Source organism: Eumetopias jubatus, unplaced genomic scaffold (assembly GCF_037043125.1).
Source record: "Eumetopias jubatus isolate StellerSeaLion01/CBP00866 unplaced genomic scaffold, mEumJub1_p1.0 scaffold_5, whole genome shotgun sequence".
Taxonomy (NCBI): domain Eukaryota; kingdom Metazoa; phylum Chordata; class Mammalia; order Carnivora; family Otariidae; genus Eumetopias; species Eumetopias jubatus.
This window is the reverse complement of record NW_028274811.1, coordinates 113,290,155-113,315,030: the sequence shown is the minus strand read 5'-3', so window position 1 is coordinate 113,315,030 and position 24,876 is coordinate 113,290,155. Positions and strand designations below refer to the sequence as shown.

Sequence of the window (24,876 nt, the reverse complement as noted above, 5' to 3'; positions counted from 1 at the left end):
CATGTAATTTATGTCATAATTTTCTTAGTGTTCAGTGTTTCAGCCTTGGCCCTTGAGGAGCCTCCCGGAGTTTCTGGAAGGTTATGGAGGAGCAGAGCTTCAGGCAGGATGGAGAAGTGAATCCGCATGAGACCCCAGGCCCTGTGCGCTGAGCTGGCCATTCTGAGGCCGTCTTTTGAGCCAAGAGCATGGTGAATTCCCACCCACCAGTCCCCATGAGCAGGGGGAGGAGGACCTCCTTTGGCTGAAGAAAGAGAAGCAAGAAACTACCCGTTTCTCCGCTGGCAAGGGGAGGGGGGCTTTCCCTGAGAGAAGTCAGTGTGCCTCATTTCCTCACTGTGGGCAGGAGAGAGGCTCCCCCTAGGGGCAAGCTTTCTCATTTTCTCTAGGAGAGCTGTGTATTGACAAAGTGCTTTTCAGAGGCTGCACGCGTGGACTTGAGTCCACTGGAAACGCTCTGGACACAAAGCCAGGACTTCCGATCCCTGCTCTATCATCCGCTCCTTGTGTGGCCCACCTGGAATGAGCCCCTCTCCCTCTGGGCTGTGTGCTTGTCCCCTGGGAAGATTAAGGGCTGGGCCAAGTGATGACAGGGACCCCCCAGGTCGGGGTGGAGGAGCCCTGGGTGGGGAGGCAGCTCTGGCCACGGCCACCTGTCAGATCTGGGACAGCTGTCCTCAGAGGGCCAGCCCCCCGCCGCTCAGCCACCGCGCCCTCTCTGAGGAGCGCCCGGAGGGGCTGCTGTACCACAGGGGGCTCCGGCAGATGTTGTCCAGCCTGCTTCTGATGGTGTCCTGCAGCTCCTCGTCACCCAGCAGGACCGCTGCTGCCAGGGCCAGCCGGAGGTACTCGGTGGCATCATGGGCATCCTAACCGCACAGCAAGGGGGCAGAGAAGAGACAGCTGTAAGCAAACATTTCCGGGAGAGGCCAAGAGGCAGTGCCGGGGACTCAGAACTCAAGCTTCTGTCTGCCCCACACACTTTCCCAGCCCCTCCTCCGGGTTCCTAGGGGACCTCCTGCCCCAGTCTACTGTGGACCGGACAGGTGACATTGCTCCCTCAGTGGCCCTGCATCCTCAGGCACAGGCGTGGTACCTCACCCAGGCTCAGCCAATCACGAAGCGGCATCATCCTGGGCCCAGGGCCTCAGGGATTCCTAAATGACTCGGGCCGACCTAGCCCAGTCATTCCCTGGGACCTCTCAGCGTGACCTCACAGAGCAAACGGTCCCTCACCCTCTTAGCCATGGGCTTGAGCCGGCCAATAGCTGGATGCAAAGGACACCAAGAAACAGAGAGAAGTAAAAACATACAGAGGGACGAGAAACAGGAAAAGGTGAGGAAATCTGTGATGACATTTGAGTACCAGCATCCAGAACTACCTAAAACTCCTAAATTTATACCTGAACTTCCCAGTTACTTGAGCCAATAAATCGCCTTTTTTGTTTAAGCTAATTTGAGTTGAACTCCTCTGCCTGGCCCCTAGATCCCCTGGTTGAGTCAATACGGTCATACACTCTTTTTCCCTGAACCACTTCTGGGGAGCTAGGGAACAGAGGCAAGATGGCTGGGGAGCCCGTCACTACCGTCGTGGCTCCCCCACATGGTAGGAATGAGGAACAGATGCTTCTTTGGGTGAGATTCAAAAAGGGATGTCTGGTTCCCATTAACCCTCATAAGTCAATAATTAATTCAGGCCAGAAACAATGTCTGGTAAATAAGAAAAGGACAGCAGGGTTGCCCTGAGGTTCCCCTGGGGGCCAAACACATGCGTGTCTCAGAGGATATTAAGAGATTAAGGGCTGTGCTGGTGCAGACAGAGACCTCTGGTAAGGGGAAGCCAATACCGGGGACAAAGTTCGAGGGCCAGAATTGTAACAGAGACTTTCAGACCGCCAACACAGTTCCAGAAGTGGCTGGAAAAATAAGAAGCTCAGAATTCAACTCCCACCGAGCAAACATGAGAGTCAGGGCTAAGGCCTCATTAGGACAGAGACGTGTCTGCCTTCCTAGACCCCACCTCACTATCTCAAACATGTTAGCATGTACCCAGATTTCTCCTAGAGTTTTATATAACTTTATAAGAAATATGTCACAACTGACTAGTTAACCTATAATATTTTGAAGACACACAAGTATTAATTTTTATTTCTTTTTTTATAACTAAAGAACATATATTCATTTTTCACTAAGACTTTATCTTGAGCATGTAACTAAACTGTCACTACCCCCCCCCACCCCAACCTGAAGGGTTAGTACAGCGAATGTTATAAAGTAGATATGAACAGTTTGAAGGACTGGAACCAAGATTAACTGACAAACAACTTCCATCTAAATTATCATAAAAATGTTTAAGTAAAAAAAAAGGGGAGGGGATGGGGGCAATGGGGGTTTCAGATTGAACAAGATCCTCACATTTCATCTAATACCTTCCATCCTGGCTAGAGTACACCAAGATGGAGACAGGATTACTATAATACAGAGCCGCCACTGCAGCACGCTGTACACACCTGTGTTCGAAGCCCACCCCCAGCCCCCACTGCTTCTAACTCAAGCTATTTCCCGGCTTGTTGGGCCTGTCGACGAAGGAGCACGTAGATCTTCTCTTTAATCCAGTCTTTGTTAGAGGGCTGGTATGTCTGGCTATCAGCTCGGTAAACAAGGCAGCTGAGGTCTGCCAGATTGTCAATAAAATCAAACAACTGACTGATATCATATGTGATAGAGGGGCTGTTGGGATTCATTCTCTTCAGATGTTCTTCATACATTTTACAAACACCTTCCATGCATTCATTCACAGATTCGTAGTCAGCATAAGTTCTGCCTTCTGGCCTCTTGGTAGGCTGTGCCAGCAAAATGATGTGAGACATCGCGCCAAACGCTCTCGCTGCAGCCGCTGCCGACACTGCCGCCGCACACCAAGCATTAATTTTTATTTCAATGTTGGAGCTTACAGTTGTTTTGTTTTGCATCTCACACATTTCTTTAGGCCCTCGAGGAACTCACAGGGACAAGGCAATGTCCCCATAGTACCTGACAGATAAAGTGGCTATGGAAGTCATAGCAGGGTAAGGAGAAAGGGGAGCTAGGATCCCTCTCAGCAGACAGGAGCATCTTTGAGGTCTCCACTGGGGCTGAAAAGAACCATCATGTCCCCAGAGGAGTCACTCCCCACCCTATGAGATGTGACTCCCCATCTTGGGCCACGCGACTGTACCCTGAAGGCGGTGGGGTCAGGGAAGAATAGGGTAGGACTGCCGCTCTCACACAGCCTGTAAGCCTCGCTCTTACCTTCAGCTGGTAGAAGGTGAGTCGGCCCAGGCGATAATACACCTTCGCGTAGTATAGGGCCTCCCTGGGACTCTGCAGGCAGGGTGGACAGAGAGACAGAGTCTTCAGGTAGCAGTCCTCAGCCATCTCGTACATGCGCAGGGAATAGTAGACTGTAGCCAGACGGTGAAAGGCCACCAGCTCCTGCTTCTGATCTCCTAGGAATTGCAAGACTAAGGGAGAGATCTCGCAGCCAATGCTTCACGGGCATCCGATCGCTCACCCCATCCTGTGCTATTTTTTGAAGGTCTTCTAAGGATCGGGGACTGTGCTTGGGATACACAAAATAAAGCAGAAGAGGTCCCTGCCCTTGTGTGAGGTTCACTGTCTCCTAGGACACAGATGTCCCTTAAATAATCTCACACACGAAGGCAAAATTACACCTGTGGTAAGTGATGCAAAAGAAAACACCAGGCTCTGGGAGTGACTGCTTGGAGCACGTGTGCTCTCGTCAAGATTTTATAGGACGATTTCCTGAAAAAAATTTTCTCTTTTTAACAGATGTTTCTGTAACTCAAGATTCTGGGAAATGATTATTCCCAAATCACTGTAATGAGACATGGTGACAAGACTAGCTTGATGGGGTAGCTAAGGATTCTTTGTAATGACTAACTCTGTAGCACAAAGGTCTTCTCCACATGAAAGCCTCCCCCTTCAGAGAGCTCCCTGGGGCTGCCCCCAGTAGCAGTCACCCTCTGGCTCCTTCACCAGCTCGAAGTCTCAGATGACTACAGAGAACGACCACCAACGCCCCTTCTAACTCATGCTTTAGAACCTTGGTGTCTAATGGGTCTATGATTTGTTGTTTGGGGTTTTGGTGGGTCTGTTGTTTTAATAACCAACTCCTTTAATACAAAGTGGCCTTTTAAAGAGAACAAAGGCTTCCCATTGTGGTTTTGGAATATTTGCAAGGTGGCTGTTTGATGCAATCTGAAAAACATCACTTTTAAGCTTCAAAGAGACAAAAGCCAAAAATAAAAGAAAAAAATCCAAGGGAGAGAAAATTCTCCGATATGGAAAAATCCAGTCACGGGGAAGTGCATAACAGGGTGGATATAGCCTCCTTTCAGCTTCTGTCCAGGGAAGGATAAAGGAGTGCTCAGAGCGGGAGCTGCCTGGGGCTCCCACCGCCTTTCCTGAGATAGCGGACTGTCCCTCAGATAAGATTTTCTGCAGTAAAGAAAAAGGTAGGTAAAGGAGAGAGAGAGCTCTGAAGTGCAATTAGACACAATAAAGTCCAGTGCCATCCACATCTCAGGCCCTTGAGAATGCCCAGAAGTCCCTTCTAGAATCCTCCCAGAGGACTCCATTTGCCCCTCCATCAAATCAAGCCTTCTCTAATCAAACCTGCTTTTCCTCAAGACCAACATTCAAGAGGAGGGGTTTTTTTTTTCATCTTTTTTTTTTTTATTCTGCCTTTTTCCTGTTTCCCACTAGCTTCCGGGGTCATTGCAAGCTTTCTCAGCTACACAGTGAGTTAAGTTCATGGGAATTTGATCTTCATTTACTTTTCAATTCCGTGTGGAAAATGTGCTTCTGACTAACAATCAACCCATTAAAAATTTAGGGCAGAGGCCTCTGGTAACAGGGGCACTGCCTGTGCACAGGATAAAATACCACTTACCCTGCACTGGGGAACAATGCCAACGGTGGAATGATAATCAGTATGGTGCAGGTAACACTCAGCAAGGACTTAGGTATAAAGCTCTGTGCTGTGGGTTTTACACGGATAATCACTGGTCTTCGTAACAACTGCATGAGGTGGGGGCTGTTTTTAATTTCCATTTGCCAATGACACACTTGTGGCTTATAGACATTAAGCAGCTTGCTTACACCTAAGATCTCAGTTGGACCTGGGATTTGAACCCACGCAGTCTGACTCCAGAGCCTCTGCTGTTACTACTATGCTATCCCCGCATTGGATAAGCGGGTAGCCCTCCCATTCAATATGGCCGACCATCAGGACCACCTACCTATGACCGTGCTGAGTCTGGCCGCCAAGGTGGCGAACTCCAAAGCCTTCTCATAGCCTTCCAGGCTGATCTGCAGCTCCGTCAGTTTATTGAAAACCCGGAGCTCTGTTCTCAGGGCCTTCATCCTCCTCGCTAAAGGAACGGCCCCGGCCTGAGAACAGAAGCACATGGAAACATAGTCCAGCTAAGAATCCTTGGTACAGACCGTACTCTAGGAGGCTTACATTTTGCTGGTAGGGGTTGGGGGGATGGCCATGGCTTTTCACAGCTCGCTCTCCTGGCCCTTGCTCTTGGTTGCTCTGCCCAGATTTTAGAGGTAGGAGAACTAAAGGTCATCAGACCTCCTAAGACCAGAAAAACGGAGATGGGGAAAAGGAAGATGACATTTCTTGAGGCCACATGGGAACGTATTCACCTCCCAGGCACATGATCCATTAGCAACCACAGCACCATCTGTGGAGTATGCACATGGTGTCTGAGAGTGCCCAACAAATGGTCATTTCTATTACTTTTATTATGATGGAATTGTAGGCAGGTCACTTCATCCCTCTAGACTTAATTTTCTCATCTCTAAAGTGCATAGAACAATGAGTAGCTCAATAGTCAGGGACATGCTTCTTGTTCTCCCCACCCCTAGCTCAGTGCCTGGCACATTGATGAATGTTTGATGACTGAATAAAGAGCTGAATGAGCAAATGAATGAATAAATGAAATTTTAGGGTCAAATAAGATAATGAGATTTCCAACCTTCAGTCAGTGATGAACAATTATGATTTTGACATATCTGTTTAACATCTGCACAATTATTTAATTACTATCATTTTTAAATCAACTGTCTTTTATTACTTTGCCTCATCCTTTGCAATAATATCTGTGAAGTCATGGGTTTGATGTGCTGGTATTACACATTTTTAATTTTTAAAATATATTTGAGGGTGGGAGGGATGGGGTGGCTGGGTGATAGACATTGGGGAGGGTATGTGCTATGGTGAGCACTGTGAATTGTACAAGACTGATGAATCACGGATCTGTACTTCTGAAACAAATAATGCAATATATGTTAAGAAAAAAAAGAAGAAGAAGATAGCAGGAGGGGAAGAATGAAGGGGAGTAAGTCGGAGGGGGAGGCGAACCATTAGAGACGATGGACTCTGAAAAACAAACGGAGGGTTCTAGAGGGGAGGGGGGTAGGGGGATGGGTTAGCCTGGTGATGGGTATTAAAGAGGGCACATTCTGCGTGGAGCACTGGGTGTTATGCACAAACAATGAATCATGGAACACATCAAAAACTAATGATGTAATGTATGGTGATTAACATAACAAAAAATTATTTAAAAAAAAGAATAAAATATATTTTAAGCAGAAAAAAATAAAAAAAATAAAAAAAAATATTTGAATGCGCACACTTGATAAAAACATAGCAAAACGAAAGTGTTCATCCGGGGATCCATCATCTCCTATCATGCCGCCAGTGGTACACAGGAACATTCTGGTAAACACAGAATTATGCTAGAAATGGTAAAGTACCATGCACCCAAGAGGTGTAATTATTTTGGTGTGTTTTCCTAGAAAGGATAATTTATCAAGCCCAGGAATGACAGAGTTTATCAACCCCTTCTTTGAGAGCCCGTTGATTGAAAAAAAGGGAGAGCAGGTGGGCACTGGATGAGGAAGGAAAGAAAAAGGAATCCCAGCAAGAGAGGGGAAGGGGACCCCAGGCCACGTTGCCCTGCCCACATTTGTACCAGGGCACAGCTTGGTGCACGGAGCAGCCCGGGACTTACTCGGTAATACTCCACCGCACGGTGCCTGTGGCGGGTCCCATTGAAGAACACATCACCTGCTTCTTCATAGAGTTTGAGAGCCAGAGAGGGCTCCTCAGACTTCAGGGCTTTCTGGATGGCTGCCTGGATGGGACAGAGACAGGTGTCAAAGGCAGAGAGGCCTTCCAAATATCCACAGGAGCGACAGGCATGAGATCCTGACCACCTGGTTTAACCCTCTGCTCACATCCTCCGAACGTTGAACTGTCCTCCACACTCACAGGACCGGTAAGAAACCTTTGCGACTCCCTAGTCCGGCATTTCCCCACCACGGTATGAAAGACTGCTGTGGTAGCCCGAGAGACGATTTTGAGCAGTACATAGACAAACATCTTATGTTTTAATAGTTCAGTATTTATTTTAATGTGTTTTAGAGAAAAGATTAATAATACATCCACACCTGTGATTTCAGATAGTGTTATTTAGTGTAAAAAACTAAGTTGATTTGAAGCTGAGTCAAAGAAAATAGTAATGGTACAGAAAATACATGAACATGGCAAAACCATGAACTTCACCCATAAATAGCTGCAGTTTGGAAAACAGTGATCTCATCCAACACCTGCACTTCGCAGATGGAGAAACTGAGGCTCAGAAAGGAGACGGGAACTCTGCGTTTATATAGTAGTTAGTGGCAAAGAAATGCTAGTGCCTTCCAGCCCCGTACCCTTCTCCTGGCACCTAGGACCTCTTTATCTCTTGCTTCCATACCACATCTAAACAGAAGGCGGAGAGGAAGCTGAAGTGGTGGATGGACCCCACAGCATCTGCAGCACCACTAGGGGACCTCAGAGAGCCTGAGGTTGAGAATGGCCCTGCAGAACAGCAGGAACCAGTCTGGGGTTGTGCGGGCCTGGGACCAGGCCTGGCCAGGGAGTCTCTGGGGCAAGACCCCACCGTACAGAGGAACAGGCAGGGAGATGGGATCCTGCCATCCAGAGGCTCTGCCGCCAAGCAACGAACAACCCCACGGCTCAGCTCCCTCTGGGCCTCGCCTCCTGGAGAGCCAAAGGCAAGACCTAATTATCTGCTCTCTGAAAACCCTCCCAGCCTCTAACATCTCACGGCAGACTAGCGTAGAGGCTGAGAGTGAAGGCATTATGTCACACTGTCCGTGTGCAGTTTTCACCACTTACCAGCCAGATCACCTCGAGTAGGTTACTCGGGCTCACTGAGCCACATCCGTAGAATGGGAGTTTGAGTAGAAACTCCTGCTGCATTTGGAATGAGGGTTCAACTACAACAGGTATGTGACATGCGGGCAAAATCTCCTGTGCACAGTGAGTGCACACCCAATGCCACACAGCCATAATTAAGCCTCGGTGGAAGTGGGTTTGTGTGAGTTTAAGTAATAAAGGGAATAATAGGGAGAAAATAAGAAATGGGAAGGAAGAAAAGATAACTGGCATATTTTCAGTGGAACAAATAATATATACCATCATAATGTCAGCCTCACGCAGATAACAGAAATGATGATTAAAAAGAAAAAAATCCAAGGGATTTTTAATAATAATAGTAAAATACCATTCATTAAGAATTTACGGGTGCCTGGGTGGCTCAGTCGTTAAGCGTCTGCCATCGGCTCAGGTCATGATCCCAGGGTCCTGGGATCGAGTCCCACATCAGGCTCCCTGCTCAGCGGGAAGTCTGCTTCTCCCTCTCCCACTCCCCCCGCTGCTTGTGTTCCCTCTCTCGCTGTGTCTCTCTCTGTCAAATAAATAAATAAATAAATAAAAATCTTAAAAAAAAAAAGAACTTTTGCAAAAAAAAAAAAAAAAGAATTTACTAAGTCCCAAGCATTTAGTAAATGCTTGCTTTGCATATGCATTTACTATGCAAGTGACACACCTAACCCTTACCCTAAGAGATCGGGTTTACCCATGAAGACACTGAGGCCCCACGACATAGCAGAAGTAGCTGATGTAGCAAGCCCACGGTCACACAGTCCATGATTGATGGCCCTGTGATTGGATTCCAGGCCTGTGCCTCTCCAAGGCTTTTAGCCACTACACTCTACCATATGTCAGCTATTAAAGGGACACTGGAAGGGGACAGTACTGTCAACGCCCTGCACACATCAGCCTTGCCTCACATTGCAGTGGAACCCCAAAGGCAAGGCGTGTGTTGAGCTTAGCAAAAGTAGATCTACTTGACATGACAGATGAGTGAGTCTCCTAGCACGTTCTCTGAGAGCCCATGCATGTATCTGGGACTCAGGGACTGTTGGTCACCAGACCTCCCTGGATTCCATCTTGTGCCCAGGGAGCATCCCAGGGTCGACCCTCCCTCCAAGTGCTCAGCATGGATATCACCACTCTCTAGCTACAGCCGGTCACTTTGGAGGGTACAGCTGTCTCCTCTAATGGCCCAAGTGGGCAGATGAGCTCTACGGGAGGCCTACCTGTAGGTACAGCTCCACCAGCTCATCTTCCCGCATGAGGTAGTGGAGTCGCCCAGCTCCGAGCCAGGCCTCAGCAGCCTTGTCTTTCTCCCCTAGGTCGATGAAGATACGCAGGCTCTCTTTGATGCAGGTGAGAGACTTCCTGAGAGACCTGGGGGGACAGACACAGACCCATTAGGTGTGAGTCAAGGGACCCCTCCGAGGGGCCTTGGAGTCACTCAGCACCGGAGGAAACTGAGGCTCGTGGAGGGAGTGAGATTGACCCTGATCATACAGAGAGGTTGGGGCCTGATTTGAATCTTGGCTCTGCCTCAAACATCTGTGCGACCTTGAGAACGTATAGAACCTTTCTGTGCCTTAGTTTCCCCATCTGTAGAATGGGGATATCACGGTACCTGCCTCAGAGGATTGCTGGAAGAATTAAATGAGATGGAGAAACTGCAGTGCCCAGAACAGTGGCCCCCACAGAGTAAGTAACAGTGATGAATGCTCATGTTAGTTGTCACTTTCATTAGTATGGACCATGGCCCAACCATCTTTCGACTGCACTATGACATTTTTTCCCATAAGCACCTATAACACACAGGGGATGCCAAATGCATATTTATTGAATAAATGCACAAATGAATGACCGTGGTGGTGACTTTAAATCATCAAAAAGATGTTGATGTTTTGTTTAAGAAGAAAAATCAAAGAAGGGCAAAAGTTTTAAGAGGTTGGTGCCTAATGGAGGACTCTAATTATCTGGAAAATTGTCTTATATAGAAAACTCTTCCTCCCCGACAGGGATTAATGAAGAAATGAGGCATAGGTATTGTAGTGTGCACAGATTCAGAATTCTAGAACAAGAAGGAACACCGGGTATCATCTAGTAGTTCTCCGTTCCAGCAGCAATTAGAATCACCCAGAAGCTTTTTGAACATACATACACAGGCAAAGTGACCCCAATGCATGGACACACCATGGTAGCCTGGGAGACTCTGGGAGCATCTTGTCAAAGCTCAATAGCAACTTTGACTGCGAATGTGGGTTGAGACTTGCAGATCCAACCCAACCCCCTATGTTATAGAGGAAACAGGCCCAAGGGTGGGAAGTAATTTGCACAAGGTTGCACAACACATGAGGGGAAGATCCGGGGCCACAACTCCCTTCTCCTGAGTCCCAGCCCGGAATGCATCCCACAGCGCCTACCTTCCTCTGAGACTCATGGTGCTCCTGCAGCAGCATTATCTGGGAGTTTATTAAAAACACAGACTCCTAGAGTTATCTCAGACTCACTAAGTCCAAATAATTACAGATGCAAGCCCTGAATCTGGATTTCTAATGCACCAAGGTTATTGTTCATGCACACCAAAGTCTGAGAACCACTACTCCAAACCATACAGATCCTTCTAGAAACGCTGATCATCATCAACCAAGTGTATGAACAGTTACGAGGTCCTCATCAAACCTCATTATGGGCAACTCAGCCCCAAACCCTTGTGCACAGCGATGGAAACAAGCATCACCTTCGCCTAATGAGGCCCTGACTCATCTTGGCGATGAGGCAGCTATTGGCCTTCTAGAGAAAGTGACAGGTTTTGGCCCTTGGGAGTTTTGAGAAGAAAGAACTTAGGTTTTCCCCACTGCCCAGCTCCTGATATGACATCCAGGATGGTCACAGGCCACTCTCACTTAAGTGTTAGAATGTCAGACTTGCTGCTGTGACCATGCCGTGAGCTGAGAAGCTGCACAGGATGCCGAGCTGGTCGCCAGTCTCCCTGGTGGAGCTAGGATAAAAATTCTTTTATCATAGAAGCCCTGTCCTTCTCTTGCCTGCTTCATACGGCCCCCCTCCCCGACCTCCAGCAGAGTGTCCAAGCACTGCTCTCCCCACTCCCACTGGAACAGTTGATGAAGACAGGACTCATACATCTCATCCTCCTATTTCCTGCTCTGTTTTTCTTTATCACCACTTGCTGTCCTGGGAGACACTTAGGCTATGGTTGTTTTCTCCAGACCCCCAGGGGGCGAGATTTGGGTTATTACAAAGAAGCCAATTACAGAGGAGGAGAGGAACTTTGCTTCTTAGACGTTTTCTCTCCAAGCTCACTATGACTGCGGATGAGAGATCAATATTTCCAAGAAACACCCCATTGCGGGAGGCAGGATTTACAGAAGCCTAGCTACCCACACAGCACCATCAAGACTCCTTGGGCATGCAAGGTTTTCCAAAGACCACTGCCTCCCACCAGCATGTACACCTGAGCCATGATATCCAGTAAAAACACATGCATTAAGGTCTGAACTTGGGAGGTGGTTTCCAGCCTCCTTGGTCTTGTCATGTCAGCACTCACCACCCCATTCGTTTGCATATGACAATGGCAGTGCTTTATCACCCACCGGAGGAGCCACCGGCTTGGCCTGGAATGGCTCAACATCCCAGTTCCTTCAGCCTCACCTGCAGCAGGCTCTAGGTGTGGTTTAGCTCCCAAATCAAAAGAAGTAAGGAGCCTGCTGGGGGGGGACAGCCTTCATCCCAAGTGTCATGCACTCCTGGGCCGCGTATGCCCAGGCCCTGTCAGGGTATCTCTCCTCTTTCAACCCTGAGTCCTCTGTTTCCCACTTTTCCTGCCCCAAAGGTTTGGTCTTTACAGCTAAGTCCTTATTTCTTCCTTCCCACCTGGCCCTCAGCCATGAACTTGTGACCAAGGAACTCTGATGCACCTGCATTCCCAGACTTCCTCTTTCCCTCCCTTACCGGGGCTTTCCAGATCCTGCCCTGCCCGAATGAGCGTCTGACCTCTCACTCATTGGTCCTGCCCCATTGCCATAATAAGAATTGCTACTCACCAAGAGCTGACCCCATGCCAGGTGTTGGGATGTGAATTTTCAGTATACGTTCTCCCATTTAAACCTCAGAAACACCAAGCCGCGAGGGATCTTAGCCCATTACGCAAATAAAGAAACCCAATGGGGACCTTTTTATTTTGTCCAAGTTTGCATTGTTCATTTCTAAAGCTTTATGTTGAGCCCTCTGCGGTTTTGTCTTGTAATACGTGACAGGAATGGTTCCCTGATATTTATTGAGCGTTTGGCATGCATTATCCCATGTGATCATCGTAACAGAACTAAGCGAGCAGTAACATTATTACATCCATTCTACGAATGGGAAAAACAAGGCGCAGAAGGGGTAAGTGACAGGGACCAGGTAATAAACGCTGGTTAAACCAGAGTGTAACCCTGAGAATCTGACTCCAGAACCCCACACGCACCCTCAAGCAGTGCTCAATCTCGGGCTCAGAAACCAGCACATGGGAAGGTTTCTGCTGCTTTTACCCCTCTAACAGCCTAGAAGTTTTGAAGAACATAAGCTACTTTTCAACCTTGAACAAAGTTTCCTCACCTGCAAAAGTGGGGTGGTGAAGTACATCTAGCCTAGTGCTCAAATGACAACATGTCAGTTGAAACAGTTCTTTCCTGGCTCGGGATTTCAGAAATGTTAGCTATTGGTCATATTCGTTACATTGAAAACCAAATGTTGAGGCATTTCTTTTTTTGTTCCACAGGAATAAGAAGCATAAAAATAAGAATAAAAGCCAGGAGTAATGACTTCTAGGCTACTATTATATTCATATGCAAAGAACTGTTATTTTGTGAGGACCTATTGCACGCAAGGCATTTCTTCTTTCTAAAGATAATATGCACATCCTTCGTGGCACCTACCACAGTTTAGAGGATACCTTTGGTGAATATGTATATAAATATCATCAGTTTCTTGAACTAGTCTATAATCATTGTGAGCTCAGGGACCATATCTCTCTGTCCGGTGTTTGGGCTATAGCAAATGCTCAGTAAATACTTGTTGCGTGGATTCAATAGAGCCTCAAAATTCCCGTGGATCCCACCTGGTTCAACTCTAGAACAAGGTACAGTCTGTATTGTGTCACCTGAAGACAGAAAACAAGATCCCCAAGGACTGTGCGTTGAGAGATCGAAAACACCAGATCCTATAGTTGTCACCCTGGAGGCAGAGAGAGCCAGACTCTAACGGTACTGGACAAAGGCACAGCAAAGTGTTCCAAGGCAAAACCCCAAAGGCTGGGCCACAGCTTTCGCCATCTTCTTGCCCTCCCCTACCATCCTCCACCTCTAAACCCTAGAGAAATCTTTCAAAGAGGAGGAATTAACATGAGTAGCAAGGTGGCACGGAGTAGTGAAACCATCTTAAATGGAGGAGGCAGGGATCTGGGATGATCCCAGTGTGACCAAGCAAGTGGGTCAGCAGTCTGGATGCTCTGGAGCAGGCAGGGGTCAGACCAGAGGCAAAATGAGGCCCTTCTCATCCATACACCTCCTAGAGGTTTCACACTATCGCCATCCACACTTATGGTTTATTGAGGGTGAAAAGTATTGGCTGAACAGGCCGAAGACCTACAGAGTAGTTAAGAATATGGACTCTAGACCAGGGGTTGGCGAACTATGGTGAACTATGGCCCATGAACCAATGCAGCCTTCCTCCTGCTTTTGTAAACAAAGTCTCAGCGGCACACAGCCACACTCATTCATGTACGTGATCGACGGCCGTCTGCATGCCGCACCTGCAGTATACTTGTGACAGAGACCACATGGCCACAGAGCCTAAAACATTTACTATCTGACCTTTTACCAAAAAGTTAGCTGACTCCTGTGCTAGACTTAGCCTGGCTGTCGATCCCCACTGTGCAGCTTCATGCAAATTACTTGGCCTCTTTCGTTCTGTTTCTACAGCTCTTTGTGCCCCCGCGCAGTTATCCTGAGATTACACATTGCTTGGGAAACGCCGCGTGCTCACTGAACACCGTCAGTCACCATTACGACCACCATTTTCACTACGGCTGCTCGCTGTGCCAGTCCAGAGGCCCACTGCTCCCCACCCCAGCCCACCCCTACACCACCTCCTAGGGCACGGGCTGGAGGCCTCTCTCTCCTCTACTACCCACATGCACGTGAACACCCACCTTCCTCAAACCTACAGAATGCCTTCCAAATGTGTCCTCACCTTTCCACAGCTACTTCCAGTCCCTCGGCCCAAAATGCTTGTTCTCTTAATCTCCTCCATTTTCCAAAATCCTACCCATCCCCCATGGCCCTTCTCAAACGCTACCGCCTTCACGCAGCCTTCTGTGACAGATCCCCAACCCTCAGCGGCAAGTGTCCTCTTCTCCCCCCCCGCACCCACACTCATTCACCCCTGCAGTCGCCTGCCATCTTGCCCAGGAGTGTTTGCTACTTTTGAGCTCCGCGAGGATGGAAATCTTGTGGGGCGAGTTTAGTTGAAGAAATCTGTCTGTACATTAAGCGCCACTGACTAAATACCTCCTAGAAATCAGTGCCAGAAAAACATTTGCTCCCACAGATACATTTGTTTATGTTGTGGTTTTTTTTTTGGTTTTTTTGTTTGTTTGTTTGTTTTATCAGACAGTGAGAACCTCTTGTGGCTTTCCCCTTTTTACCTCAGCTACCAGGAAGCTTAGAGCAAAATTACAGTAACCACCTCCAGGTGCATGCAAATACCTGTTTACCTGTGTCTGCCGGGCACTCTGTAGGAGCAGGTGATTTATACATGCTAAATAAATGTAGCATTATAGCACGTTCTCCTTGCTGAACCAAGCATTCTGCAAAGGGATAATGACCTTATGTTTGCAGGGTTTCCTCTGACACCTGAGGCACTTCTCGATCTACTTCCTCGTATCACTCACATTGGTGGTAAAGCAGGAGCAGGGGAGGTTTATGTCCTCCCCCAGTTATACAAGCCAGAATCTCAGAGATTAGACTTATAGAAGATTAGGGTTAAAAGATCCCCATCTGGGCGCCTGGGTGGCTCAGTTGGTTAAGCGACTGCCTTCGGCTCAGGTCATGATCCTGGAGTCCCGGGATCGAGTCCCACATCGGGCTCCCTGCTCGGCGGGGAGTCTGCTTCTCCCTCTGACCCTCTTCCCTCTCATGCTCTCTATCTCTCATTCTCTCTCTCTAATAAATAAATAAAATCTTTAAAAAAGAAAAAAGATCCCCATCTGGATCAACTTCCAGAACGATGGCATAAGGACCGCCAAAAACCCACTCCCCCATAAAAGGACATGCGAAGGGTGTCCTAGAATGAAAGCAGTGTCGCTCTGGGACCACAAGTCCTGTCCCCTCCCATGCTGCAAGGATCTGAAACTCCCTTCCTAGAATGGGAGGCAGAGGTAGTGGGAGGTTTGGAGGACCCCTGATTCTTCCAAGAGAGGGAAAAGGTGAGGGAGAGGGAGACAGAGTAAGGGGGACAGAGAGAGAGAGAGAGAGAGAGAGAGAATTTGTTATCTGATTATTAGTGATCTGGTTGTCAGGGGTCCCAAGGTTGCCACGTTGCCTGGAAAAGCAACACTTGTCATTCAGTTAGCTTCTCCTCAACCACCACTCTCTGCTCAACGATAGCAATGATCCCGGCTCTATTTTAGATGTCATTCATAATTATGAATACAATGCCACGATGTTAATCTGTTGCAAAATGAAATCGGACATCTTGCAAACCATGCAGAATGTAATGGAATCAGTTAAAGGCCTGTGGGGAAGCGGAACTGAATGAGGGGTAAGCAGATTCCACCCAGCAAGGAGATGAGAAAAGAGAAAGGCAGCAGGACATGGCAGGATACTTCACGTAGGAATAATTGAAAGATCAAGAGGTTAAAAGGAGCTTTGGGATAAAACAGTTGCATTTGGTGTATTTTTGCAAAAAGGAGCTTTTGAAGAGAGGGCTGAAAAGTCGATCACAACACAAAGGATATTTCATGGGGCTGTTATGCAATTCTGTCCACACAATTAAGCTAAAAGTCAACACTTCTTTAGCGGTTGATCCCATGACTTATCGCATGGCTGCAATTCTCACCTAAGTCTCTTCACAAAACGGTGGAAATAACCAAGGCCTCCTGAGGGGGCCAGCCTGGTTATAACTGCCACCTCTCTGAATTAGTTACCCTCAGCCAGGATCACGTGATGCTTATTACGGACATAAGGGAGTAACTGCAACCCAGCCAACATCACCGAGCCCCCTCCACGGATCAGGCACTGTTCCAGGGGTTCCAACTCATTGATTCCCCACATGAATACTATAGTGTAGATGCCACCATTATTGTCTTCGATGAGGAAGTTGAGGTAGGGTGAAATTAAGTAGCTTGCTCAAAGTCACACAGCCAATAAGTGAAAGAGGACACTGTGTGGTGGCTGCAGGTCCCACACTTTTTTCCATGATGCCATAAACACACCATGAGCCTGGGAACTTTACTTCCAGAGGAAAAGAATGCTGTTTCTCTTGAAGGAAGATAAGCTGTTTCTAGACCCGTCCCCAAGCCCCGACTCACCTGGCCGTGTTCAGGTTCCGATAGAGCTGCCCGAGGGACTCCAGCAGCCTCCCCTCCATCTCTCGGTCCCTGAGTTGCTGAGCCAGGGTCAGCCAGTGTTCGTGGTAAGTGATGCATGCCTTGGGGTCTGGGGATACAGAGCTGTAGAAATGGCAGAGGGATTTGGTGACCTGAAGCTGACCTGAACATAAAGCAGGGACATGAATGAGATCGCTTGAGATAGGATGAGGGCAAAACGTGCTCTCACACTTTTCTCTAAAGCTTCCAGTAGCACAGGGCATACTCACTCTTCAGGTGTCGATGCCTTAAGCCAAACAGCAATGCCATTTCATAACAAAGGCGGCCACTGGCTGGCTGGCGCCCACGCACCAGGACTTGGGCCAACCAGAGAAGGACCTGTACTAATTCCATGTCTGTCTCCATGCTGGTCTGGAGTTCAGAATAGAGTCGGATGGCCTGCAGGAGATAGTCCTTGGCTGGCTGCTGAGCCCAGGACACAAGGGTCAGGTGGCCAAGATTGGCCAACGTCACCGCCTGGTTACGCACATTCCCCATTTCCTGAGCTCTGTTCAAGGCCCGGAGATAGCTCTTGGCTGCCCTGTTCACCCGGCCTTCACCTTGAAGTGCAAGTCCCAGGAGGTTATGGACCACCCCCTTTCGGGTGATACTCTCTGTCTCCTTCTGAGAGTATAGGAGTGGCTCGAGGATGTCCAAAGCCTTCTTGGCCTGGCTGGCTAAGAGATATGCCCATGCCAGGCAGAGGGAAGACTCAAAGGCTTCCTGCTCACTCAGCAGCTGCCCTAGCACCAAGGCCTGGCTCAGGTAGTGAATGGCACCATCGGGAGACCTGTGTTGGAGGTACACTTTGGACAGGATGAGACACAGGGCCCTCTGGGTGCTCCGACTGGCCTGCTCCTCACAGGCAGCCAGTGCCTGGCTGAGTGCTGGGCAGGCCAGAGCAGAAACTTCACCCCAGCTTGAAGAGGGAACTCCAAGGAGTTTGGTGGTGTTCTGGAGAACCAGGTAGACCTGCCAAATTGGAAAGGACATCCCTTGGCCACTCTGGGTACCACGTTCCCGGACAGAGGCCACTGCGAGGTGTGGGAGATATTTCTTATCATACAGAAAACTCAAGATGGTTGCTGTAACTTCCAAGTCAGGAAGGTGTCCAGAGAGGAGCTGCAGGCGCTCGGCGAAGGGCAGGACCTCCTCATGCCGGCCTAGGCTTAGGAGCAGTCGGATGGCCAGGAAGCAGGCCCTGGCCTCCAAGGGACAACTGCCTGACACAATGCCCTGGCGTAATACGTAGGCCACCACGTCGAGCTCATTCTTGGTACTAGACTCACGGTCCGGCAGGCAGGCCAGCAGGGCCCCTGCTTTTTCCAGCAGAGCCGAGCCTTTATGCCTTAGCCTCTGCCTCAGATAGATGGCAGCCAGATTGATATACAGAGCAGCCACCAAGGACAGGTCTTTAAATGTCCCATCAAGGACGTACATAGCCTCCTCAAAGTAGACCCTGGCCTGGGAGAGTTTGACCCTCCTGACACTCAGCCGGCCCAGGAGGAAGCAGAGCCGGGCGTGGGCCCAGGTCCTGCGGCTCCGCTTGGCCCACTTCCTTGAGGCCTCCAGGTAGGCCACAAGTTCGTCCTCCTCAGAGAAGCTGTAAAAGGAAGATGTGAGGAAAGAGAAGGAGAAATCATAGAGGCTCTTAAAGTGCTCAGCGTAACCCTCGTGATCCAGAAAAGCCAATATGGGGGCGAAGTTCTCAGCCTCCTCCTCTTCCTGACTAGCAAGGTCCACGAGCAGTTCCGGGTCATCAAGGTCATCAGGCTCTGGCAAGTGATAGCTGTCCGAGGCGGCTGAGAGGAGCTCCTCCTCCAGGCTGGAGTCCTCAGAGCTGCTGGACTGTCTGGAGCCCACGGCCTGACGCTCCTCCCAGGCTCTGCCAGGCCTGGCCTCCTTGAAGCCTTCAGGCTGGGACGCTGTAAGGGACAGGCAGAGTTGAGCGACCATGAGCACCTGCCACGGTGGTGGCCAGCTCCTGGCAAGATGACAGGATGCTGTTCTGAAGGACTGGAAGTCAGGTTCAGCATGATCTCTACTCACCACTTAGATCGTTTGGAAGACTCTGGATGGATTCAAACCCACCTGGATAGAGACGAAGGACACACCGGTGTTAGGTCAGAATGGGCCACCATGCCTATGCCTGCAGGTGCACCCCAGACCCGCGGTCCCTGAGGACACTTTGTGTTTAAATTCCTCTGAGAACCTGGGTAGAATTCTCTCCTTCATCATCAGTTTAAGAGCTGCAGGGACCTGCAGAGTATCTTGTTTAAGCCACTCACTTTAGAGTTGGGAACTGAGGTAGAAATTAGACCCAGAGCCAGAAAAGAAAAGCAGAGAAGCTAGAAACACAAGTTCTTTTCCAGGAGGTGTGGGTATGGAGAGGATGACAGCATCTAAAGAACCAAGTCCCCCAGCTAGCTGACAGCAGAGCCATGAACAAAACATGTGGCATCGGCTCCCATTTTCATGTGTACATCCTTCCTTCTTCCTTCCCCCATTCACACATCATCCATCCTCTCAACTGTCATTGACTCAGCTGTACAATGCGCCACAGGACTAGGTGACCAAAGGTGACTAATGAAGAAAAGAGAGTGAAGAGGCATCTGAGGGTCCTAGTTTTGTTCCCTGAAGTCACTTCATGGGATGAGGTGGAAGAAGGGACAGTCTGGAGCAGAGCTTCAGACATTCTGCATCTGAGGTACTCACAGGACCTCTAGGCTGAGAAGGAAGTAGATCTGTAGCCAGAGAAAAAAAAGTTGAGCCTTGCAAATACAGATTTAGAACCCCCAGTGGGCCACGAGGAATGGGTCCAAGTCCTAGGAGAAGCATTCAGACAAGAAGGCAAAGCAGCTGGGGAAGGGGAGTTTGTGAAGGAGCCAAAGAAACGTCAGCATTTCCCAGCAGGTGGGAGGGAGCAAAGGGGACTGGAAAGGCACAGTCTGGAAAGGCACAGACAAGGAGACCAAGGTGCCTCTGGGACAGCCACCTAACGTCACAAAAGTGAAAGGAGGCTTGGGTTTGGCAGCAAAGAACTGAACTCTCTTGGGTCTAACTGTGGAGGTGAAGGCCAGGTTCACGGCCCCCCAGGACAGGGGCTGCTGGAAATAAGATTCTACCTCTTCCCAGCAGAGAGGTGCCAACTGCCTGTGCCTTCGCCCTGGGATCTCTGACAGACTTTGAGGACAGCGGGCCCCACACCCAGTCAAGCCGCCGCCTATTACCTTCTGTGAGAGTCGCCGTAGCTACGTGAGATCTGTAACCTGTAGCGGTAGAAGGCCCCGTGCCTAACGTGGCACAGCTAGGGAGCTGCCTTGTGGCCCAGCCCTCGCTGACACTGGGAGCCCGTGCCAGCCTCACTCCAGGCCAGGACCACCGAGAACGCAAATGGTGCATGAGTTACAAAATGATGCCCCCTCTGGGAGGAAGAATTACAGAAGGGACTCCTTCCCCACGTCAGAGGCTTTGGGGAAGCTGGAATTTACCAATAGGATGCCCCTCTGCTGGCTGCCGTGGTGTCAGGGGATGCCTGCGTCATCATGAGGCTCTGGCCTGCATCCAGCAGAGCTGCACTCCTGGGCTTTACATAGGAGGCAATGGGCTGCCTGGGACCTGTTCCTAGATCGCTCCCTACCACTGGATCCACAGTGAGTGGACCTCTTAGATCCAAGCCTGTGGCCCACCCCTGTCCAAGGCACACCTGAAGTTGTCCTGGATTTTCAGACCTCAGGTCCCCCCACCAGGCAGTGCCCATAGCTTCAGCTTCCTGGTTCACCCTGGTGGGTGGTGTGGTCTGTTGGTGGCAAGAAAGTTCGTGGCTAGGTGCTCCTCTCAAATGCCCCTTGTGCAGGGTGAGAGACTCTGATGCCCACCTCTGCTCTGGGGAGCAGGCCTGAGGGCTCCTTCGGCAGAATCTTTCTTCTGTGCCCATGCAGTGTGCCCCGTCCAATCTGGCCACACAGGGGTGGACAAAATACCACCATCGCTGAAGAGATGGGGGAAACACGAATCCTTCCTCAAACCACTACCACGAGGTGAATGTACTTCCTGACACAGAGCAGTGGGCGCTTCCAAAGTAAGGGAAAGGCATGGCATTCATTTGCTTAGTCATTCAGACATGATGAGAACTGGCCGCACGGAGGGCCCTCCCCCGCCCAAAGCCAACGGCCCCCTCCCCCCACCCGGCAGTCCAGCGTCAGTTTGTGTTGGGGGCAGTGTGGTGGAGTAGGGAGGGTCCTGACTAGAAAATGGGGAAGGCACTAATTCACCAGGGCCTCAGTTTCCCAAGCTGTAAAATGGGAGGAGAAATTACCTCTTAGAAGCTGTAACATTCTATGGTCTTGCCTATATCACTGGGGACCTAGACCTCCTTCAGCCCTAGAAGAAGCGACCTCAGCCACAACTCAGGAGTTTTTCTTTCCAAGATTCGAATGGAAGGCTCAGTAGGGCTGGCCGCTCATGCTATCGCTGAGCTGAGCTTTCAAAGGGGTCTGAGGAGCAAATACTCACTAAGCCGGTAGACAGATGCTATGTCAGTATGAGCAAGCGTGTGGAGGAAGCTGGCACACTCAGCTTTCCTGTCACTTCCCAGGACCCACAGAGAGCATCTTTCCTCATCACTGAAAAAGGCGGAGCTCTTGTTCCTGCATTGAGACAAAAGACATGGACACAGATCAGTGCAAGGCTCCAGACACAACCATTCTCTCTCCAGCCCAGGACGGAGTGAAGGACAGAGAGAAGCCTCCGATGTGCTTGCCACAGCTGCAACCAGACTCCTCATCCCACTGTTGTACAATCTGTTTATCTCTGCTGCCCAGGGAGAAGAGCTCTGAGCACCCCGTTCATGAAGAAACGAGCTATGTGGCTGCTGAACGGGTCACAGTGGGGATGAAAACACCCCTCCTGTTAAAACTCTATCTCCCGAGAAAAACAAAGCCCCTTCTCTTGACCCCTACCCTTTCTTTGAGACCACCTGGTTCCCATTTTTAATAGAGAAATACAAATTGACTGCCCCAAAGGTTAAGGGTTGAAAAGGGACCATGAAAAGATGTTTCTTTGTCGGGTTATTTCAAGAAAACACGAGGGACAGGTGACACAACCTAGAGAAGCAATGAAAAGAGTTTGACTATGATCAGAAGAAACTTTCACAACTGGTGACACCTGATTCCATGGCACAGAATGAGAGCGTTATGTGGCATTCAGAGAGGGGATGGGAAGTGGGCAGAAGGAAGGCCAGGGGCTGGAAGAAATGACTGCAAATAATAGAGATCTAGAAGTGCCTCAGAAAACATTCAATCCAAAATTTACCCGAACAATTTTTAAGATCTCTTTCAGGTCTAAATAAAGTTGGGGGGGTGGAGAGTAACCTCAGGAACCAATCTTTTAACAAAAATAACTTGGAAGCCCAAGAGGTTACAATAGCTAATACTTGGAGCGGGGGAGTATGTTATGAATCAGACACCCTTATCTCCTTAATCTACACGATTACCCAATAAGGCAGGTACTATTCTTACTCCTTTTTACAGAGAATGAAACTGAGGCACAGAAAAATAAAGTTGGTAACTAGGAAGTGGTTAAGAAAAAAAAAGCTTCTCTAGTTCAAGCAGAATTAAGGGAGGGGCGGGGATGGGATTGCCATGGTCTGCCACCTACATTTTGTCCTCATAACTCAGGTAAAGCCAGTGACGAGGAAAGCAGGAACTAATATGAACTACTTAAGATCACACCACTAATTAGTGACAGACCCGGCACGAGAGCTATGTCCTGACATCTGGTCCAGGACTCTTTCCAGGACAGTTATTGAGCCCACATATCTCTGGCCTGACTTCCAGATTCTCCCAGCACCAGCCATCCTCAAAAGAGCATCTAGTTGAAATCTACAACTAAGCTCATCTGAGAGAAGAAATCATTATAGTCATCATATGATTATATAAAATCATTATATGATTTCAAATTTCTGCAGAACATTTAAACTTTACAAAGCATTCCTGAATTTACTATTTCATTTCGTGACATGCTCAGAATGACACAGCTAGCAAGTGGTAAAGCTGAAACAGAAACTGATCTTCCACCTCTGTAGCCCATTTCCTCACAGCTGATCTGCTCATGTCCTGAGTCCCAGGTATGTAGAAAGAATCCAAGAAGTTTGACAAATTACAATAGGGTGTTCCTAGCATGGAAATGGGGTTAGAATGGTAAGACTTCTAGAAATATGGCAGGCTGAGGTGCTCCACAGGAGCCACAAACAGACAAATCCTAGATAAAATGTGACAAGGATAAATATTTTAATACATTCTTTGACTTGAGAGAAAGAAAGGGAAATGCCTGGGAGCCAGAAACAAAAGGAGAAACCAAAGCCGAGTTGGTAAAACAACAGCAGATGGCCTGGGTTGGGGGTGGGGGGGTGGTTGCAGTTCTCAGCTGGGACCCTGGCCTCAGAGCTGGGGCTCACCCTGTAATGCCACCCAGGGACAGGACATGGGACTTTGGGTCTATGTGAAGCAGGGAAGCTGAACTGAGCTCCCTACATACCTTTGAGCTCCCTACAGCCTGACGTCAGCAAGAACTGCAGCTTCTGTGAAGAGGAGATGGGAAAACTCACCTACCAACAACACATTTTCCATCTGTCTGCGTCCCCAGAAAAAAAAATCAAACACCTGGACTTACACCATTAGAAGGTGTGGGCTCTGAATTACACTGTACAGTGTAAGTACAATCAAAGAACTTTACATTAAAAAACCAGCCCTGGACCACTGAGTTCCTAAATTTCCAGGGAAAACAAAGGCCAAAACTGCTCTCCTGGGATGTTTTCTTCAGTTGAAGCTTCATGCAAATACTCTTTGAAAGTCAGGGCAGGGCGTCTTTGTTGAAAATTCGGGGCAACCAGGTGGCTCAGTCGGTTAAGCATCCAACTCGTGATTTCGGGTAGGTCATGATCTCATGGGTCATGGAATTGAGCCCCGAATCGGGCTCATGCCCAGTAGGGAACCTGCTTGAGTTTCTCTCCCTCTGCCTCTCCTCACACATGCACTCACACACTTGCACGTGCACACACTCTCTCTCTCAAATAAATAAATCTTTTTTAAAAAATTAAAATAAGAAAAAGTAAAATGTTGAAAATCCGTTCACATAACCAAACTACAAACACAAGAAAGGGAACTACTGACAATGAATACCAGCAGGTGCACAAATAGGTAAATCAACACTACAAGAACTAGAAATAACAACAATCTAAAGATTAACTTATAATAAGCATGGTTAAAATGATGACATGAAAGACTGACTAGAAGCTACAGGGAGAATATGGAACCTGGTGAGCAGAAATAAGTATATGTGGAAAATAGCAAAATAGAAACTCTAGAAATGAAGACAAAGGCATGGACACTTAGAACTACATGAGTGAGTTCAGCAGCAGGTTGAGTCACAGCAGAGGAGAGAATTAGTGAAACTCAGACTGTTTGGAGGAAATCACCCAGAATGCACCTAGAGGGACAAAAAGATGAAAAATATAAAAGAACTGATTAGGCAAGACTGAAGCTAGAATGGCAAGTCCAACATACCTCTGTTAGGAATTCCAGAAGAGAGACTAAAAAGAATGAGAGAGAGGCAAATATTCAAAGGGAGAATGACTGAGAATTTTCCAGAATTGAAGAAAGACATGAGTCTTCAAACTGAAGGAGTACACCACATCCTAAGCAAAATAAATAAAAATAATATCATTTTCAACATGACTTCCATTTCTTTAGGTTTACCCTTCTCTTTGTGTTTTCTATTTCTCCTGATCCTTCTTTTGGGGTTCAATAATCTATCACTTGACAGTTCAATTTACAGGATGAAAGAGTTAAACAGAAAGGATAAGGGCATAACTCAATGAAATAAAAACAAAGTAGAAGAAAATAATAAAGATAAATATGAAATTAGTGAAATAGAA

At 48.4% G+C, this 24,876-nt stretch overlaps 1 protein-coding gene and 1 pseudogene across 2 annotated transcripts in view; both read right to left on the bottom strand.

The window, feature by feature from the left end:
- Positions 1-677: 677 nt before the first annotated feature.
- The window catches only part of SH3TC2 (SH3 domain and tetratricopeptide repeats 2), a 53,408-nt gene continuing 29,209 nt past the window's right edge, over positions 678-24,876 (bottom strand). The window contains exons 10-18 of one of the 2 annotated variants that reach the window (XM_028106660.2): positions 21,456-21,589; positions 18,990-19,031; positions 17,171-18,865; positions 16,884-17,064; positions 9,526-9,676; positions 7,089-7,211; positions 5,304-5,454; positions 3,292-3,488; positions 678-869 (exon numbers count right to left, since the gene is read on the bottom strand). In XM_028106660.2, the coding sequence (XP_027962461.2) occupies positions 678-869; positions 3,292-3,488; positions 5,304-5,454; positions 7,089-7,211; positions 9,526-9,676; positions 16,884-17,064; positions 17,171-18,865; positions 18,990-19,031; positions 21,456-21,589 (2,866 nt within the window). Of the gene's footprint in view, positions 870-3,291; positions 3,504-5,303; positions 5,455-7,088; positions 7,212-9,525; positions 9,677-16,883; positions 17,065-17,170; positions 18,866-18,989; positions 19,032-21,455; positions 21,590-24,876 lie in introns of both variants that reach the window. The other variant, XM_088023694.1, reaches the window with a different exon arrangement.
- LOC114211942 (enhancer of rudimentary homolog pseudogene) lies at positions 2,556-2,870 on the bottom strand (annotated as a pseudogene).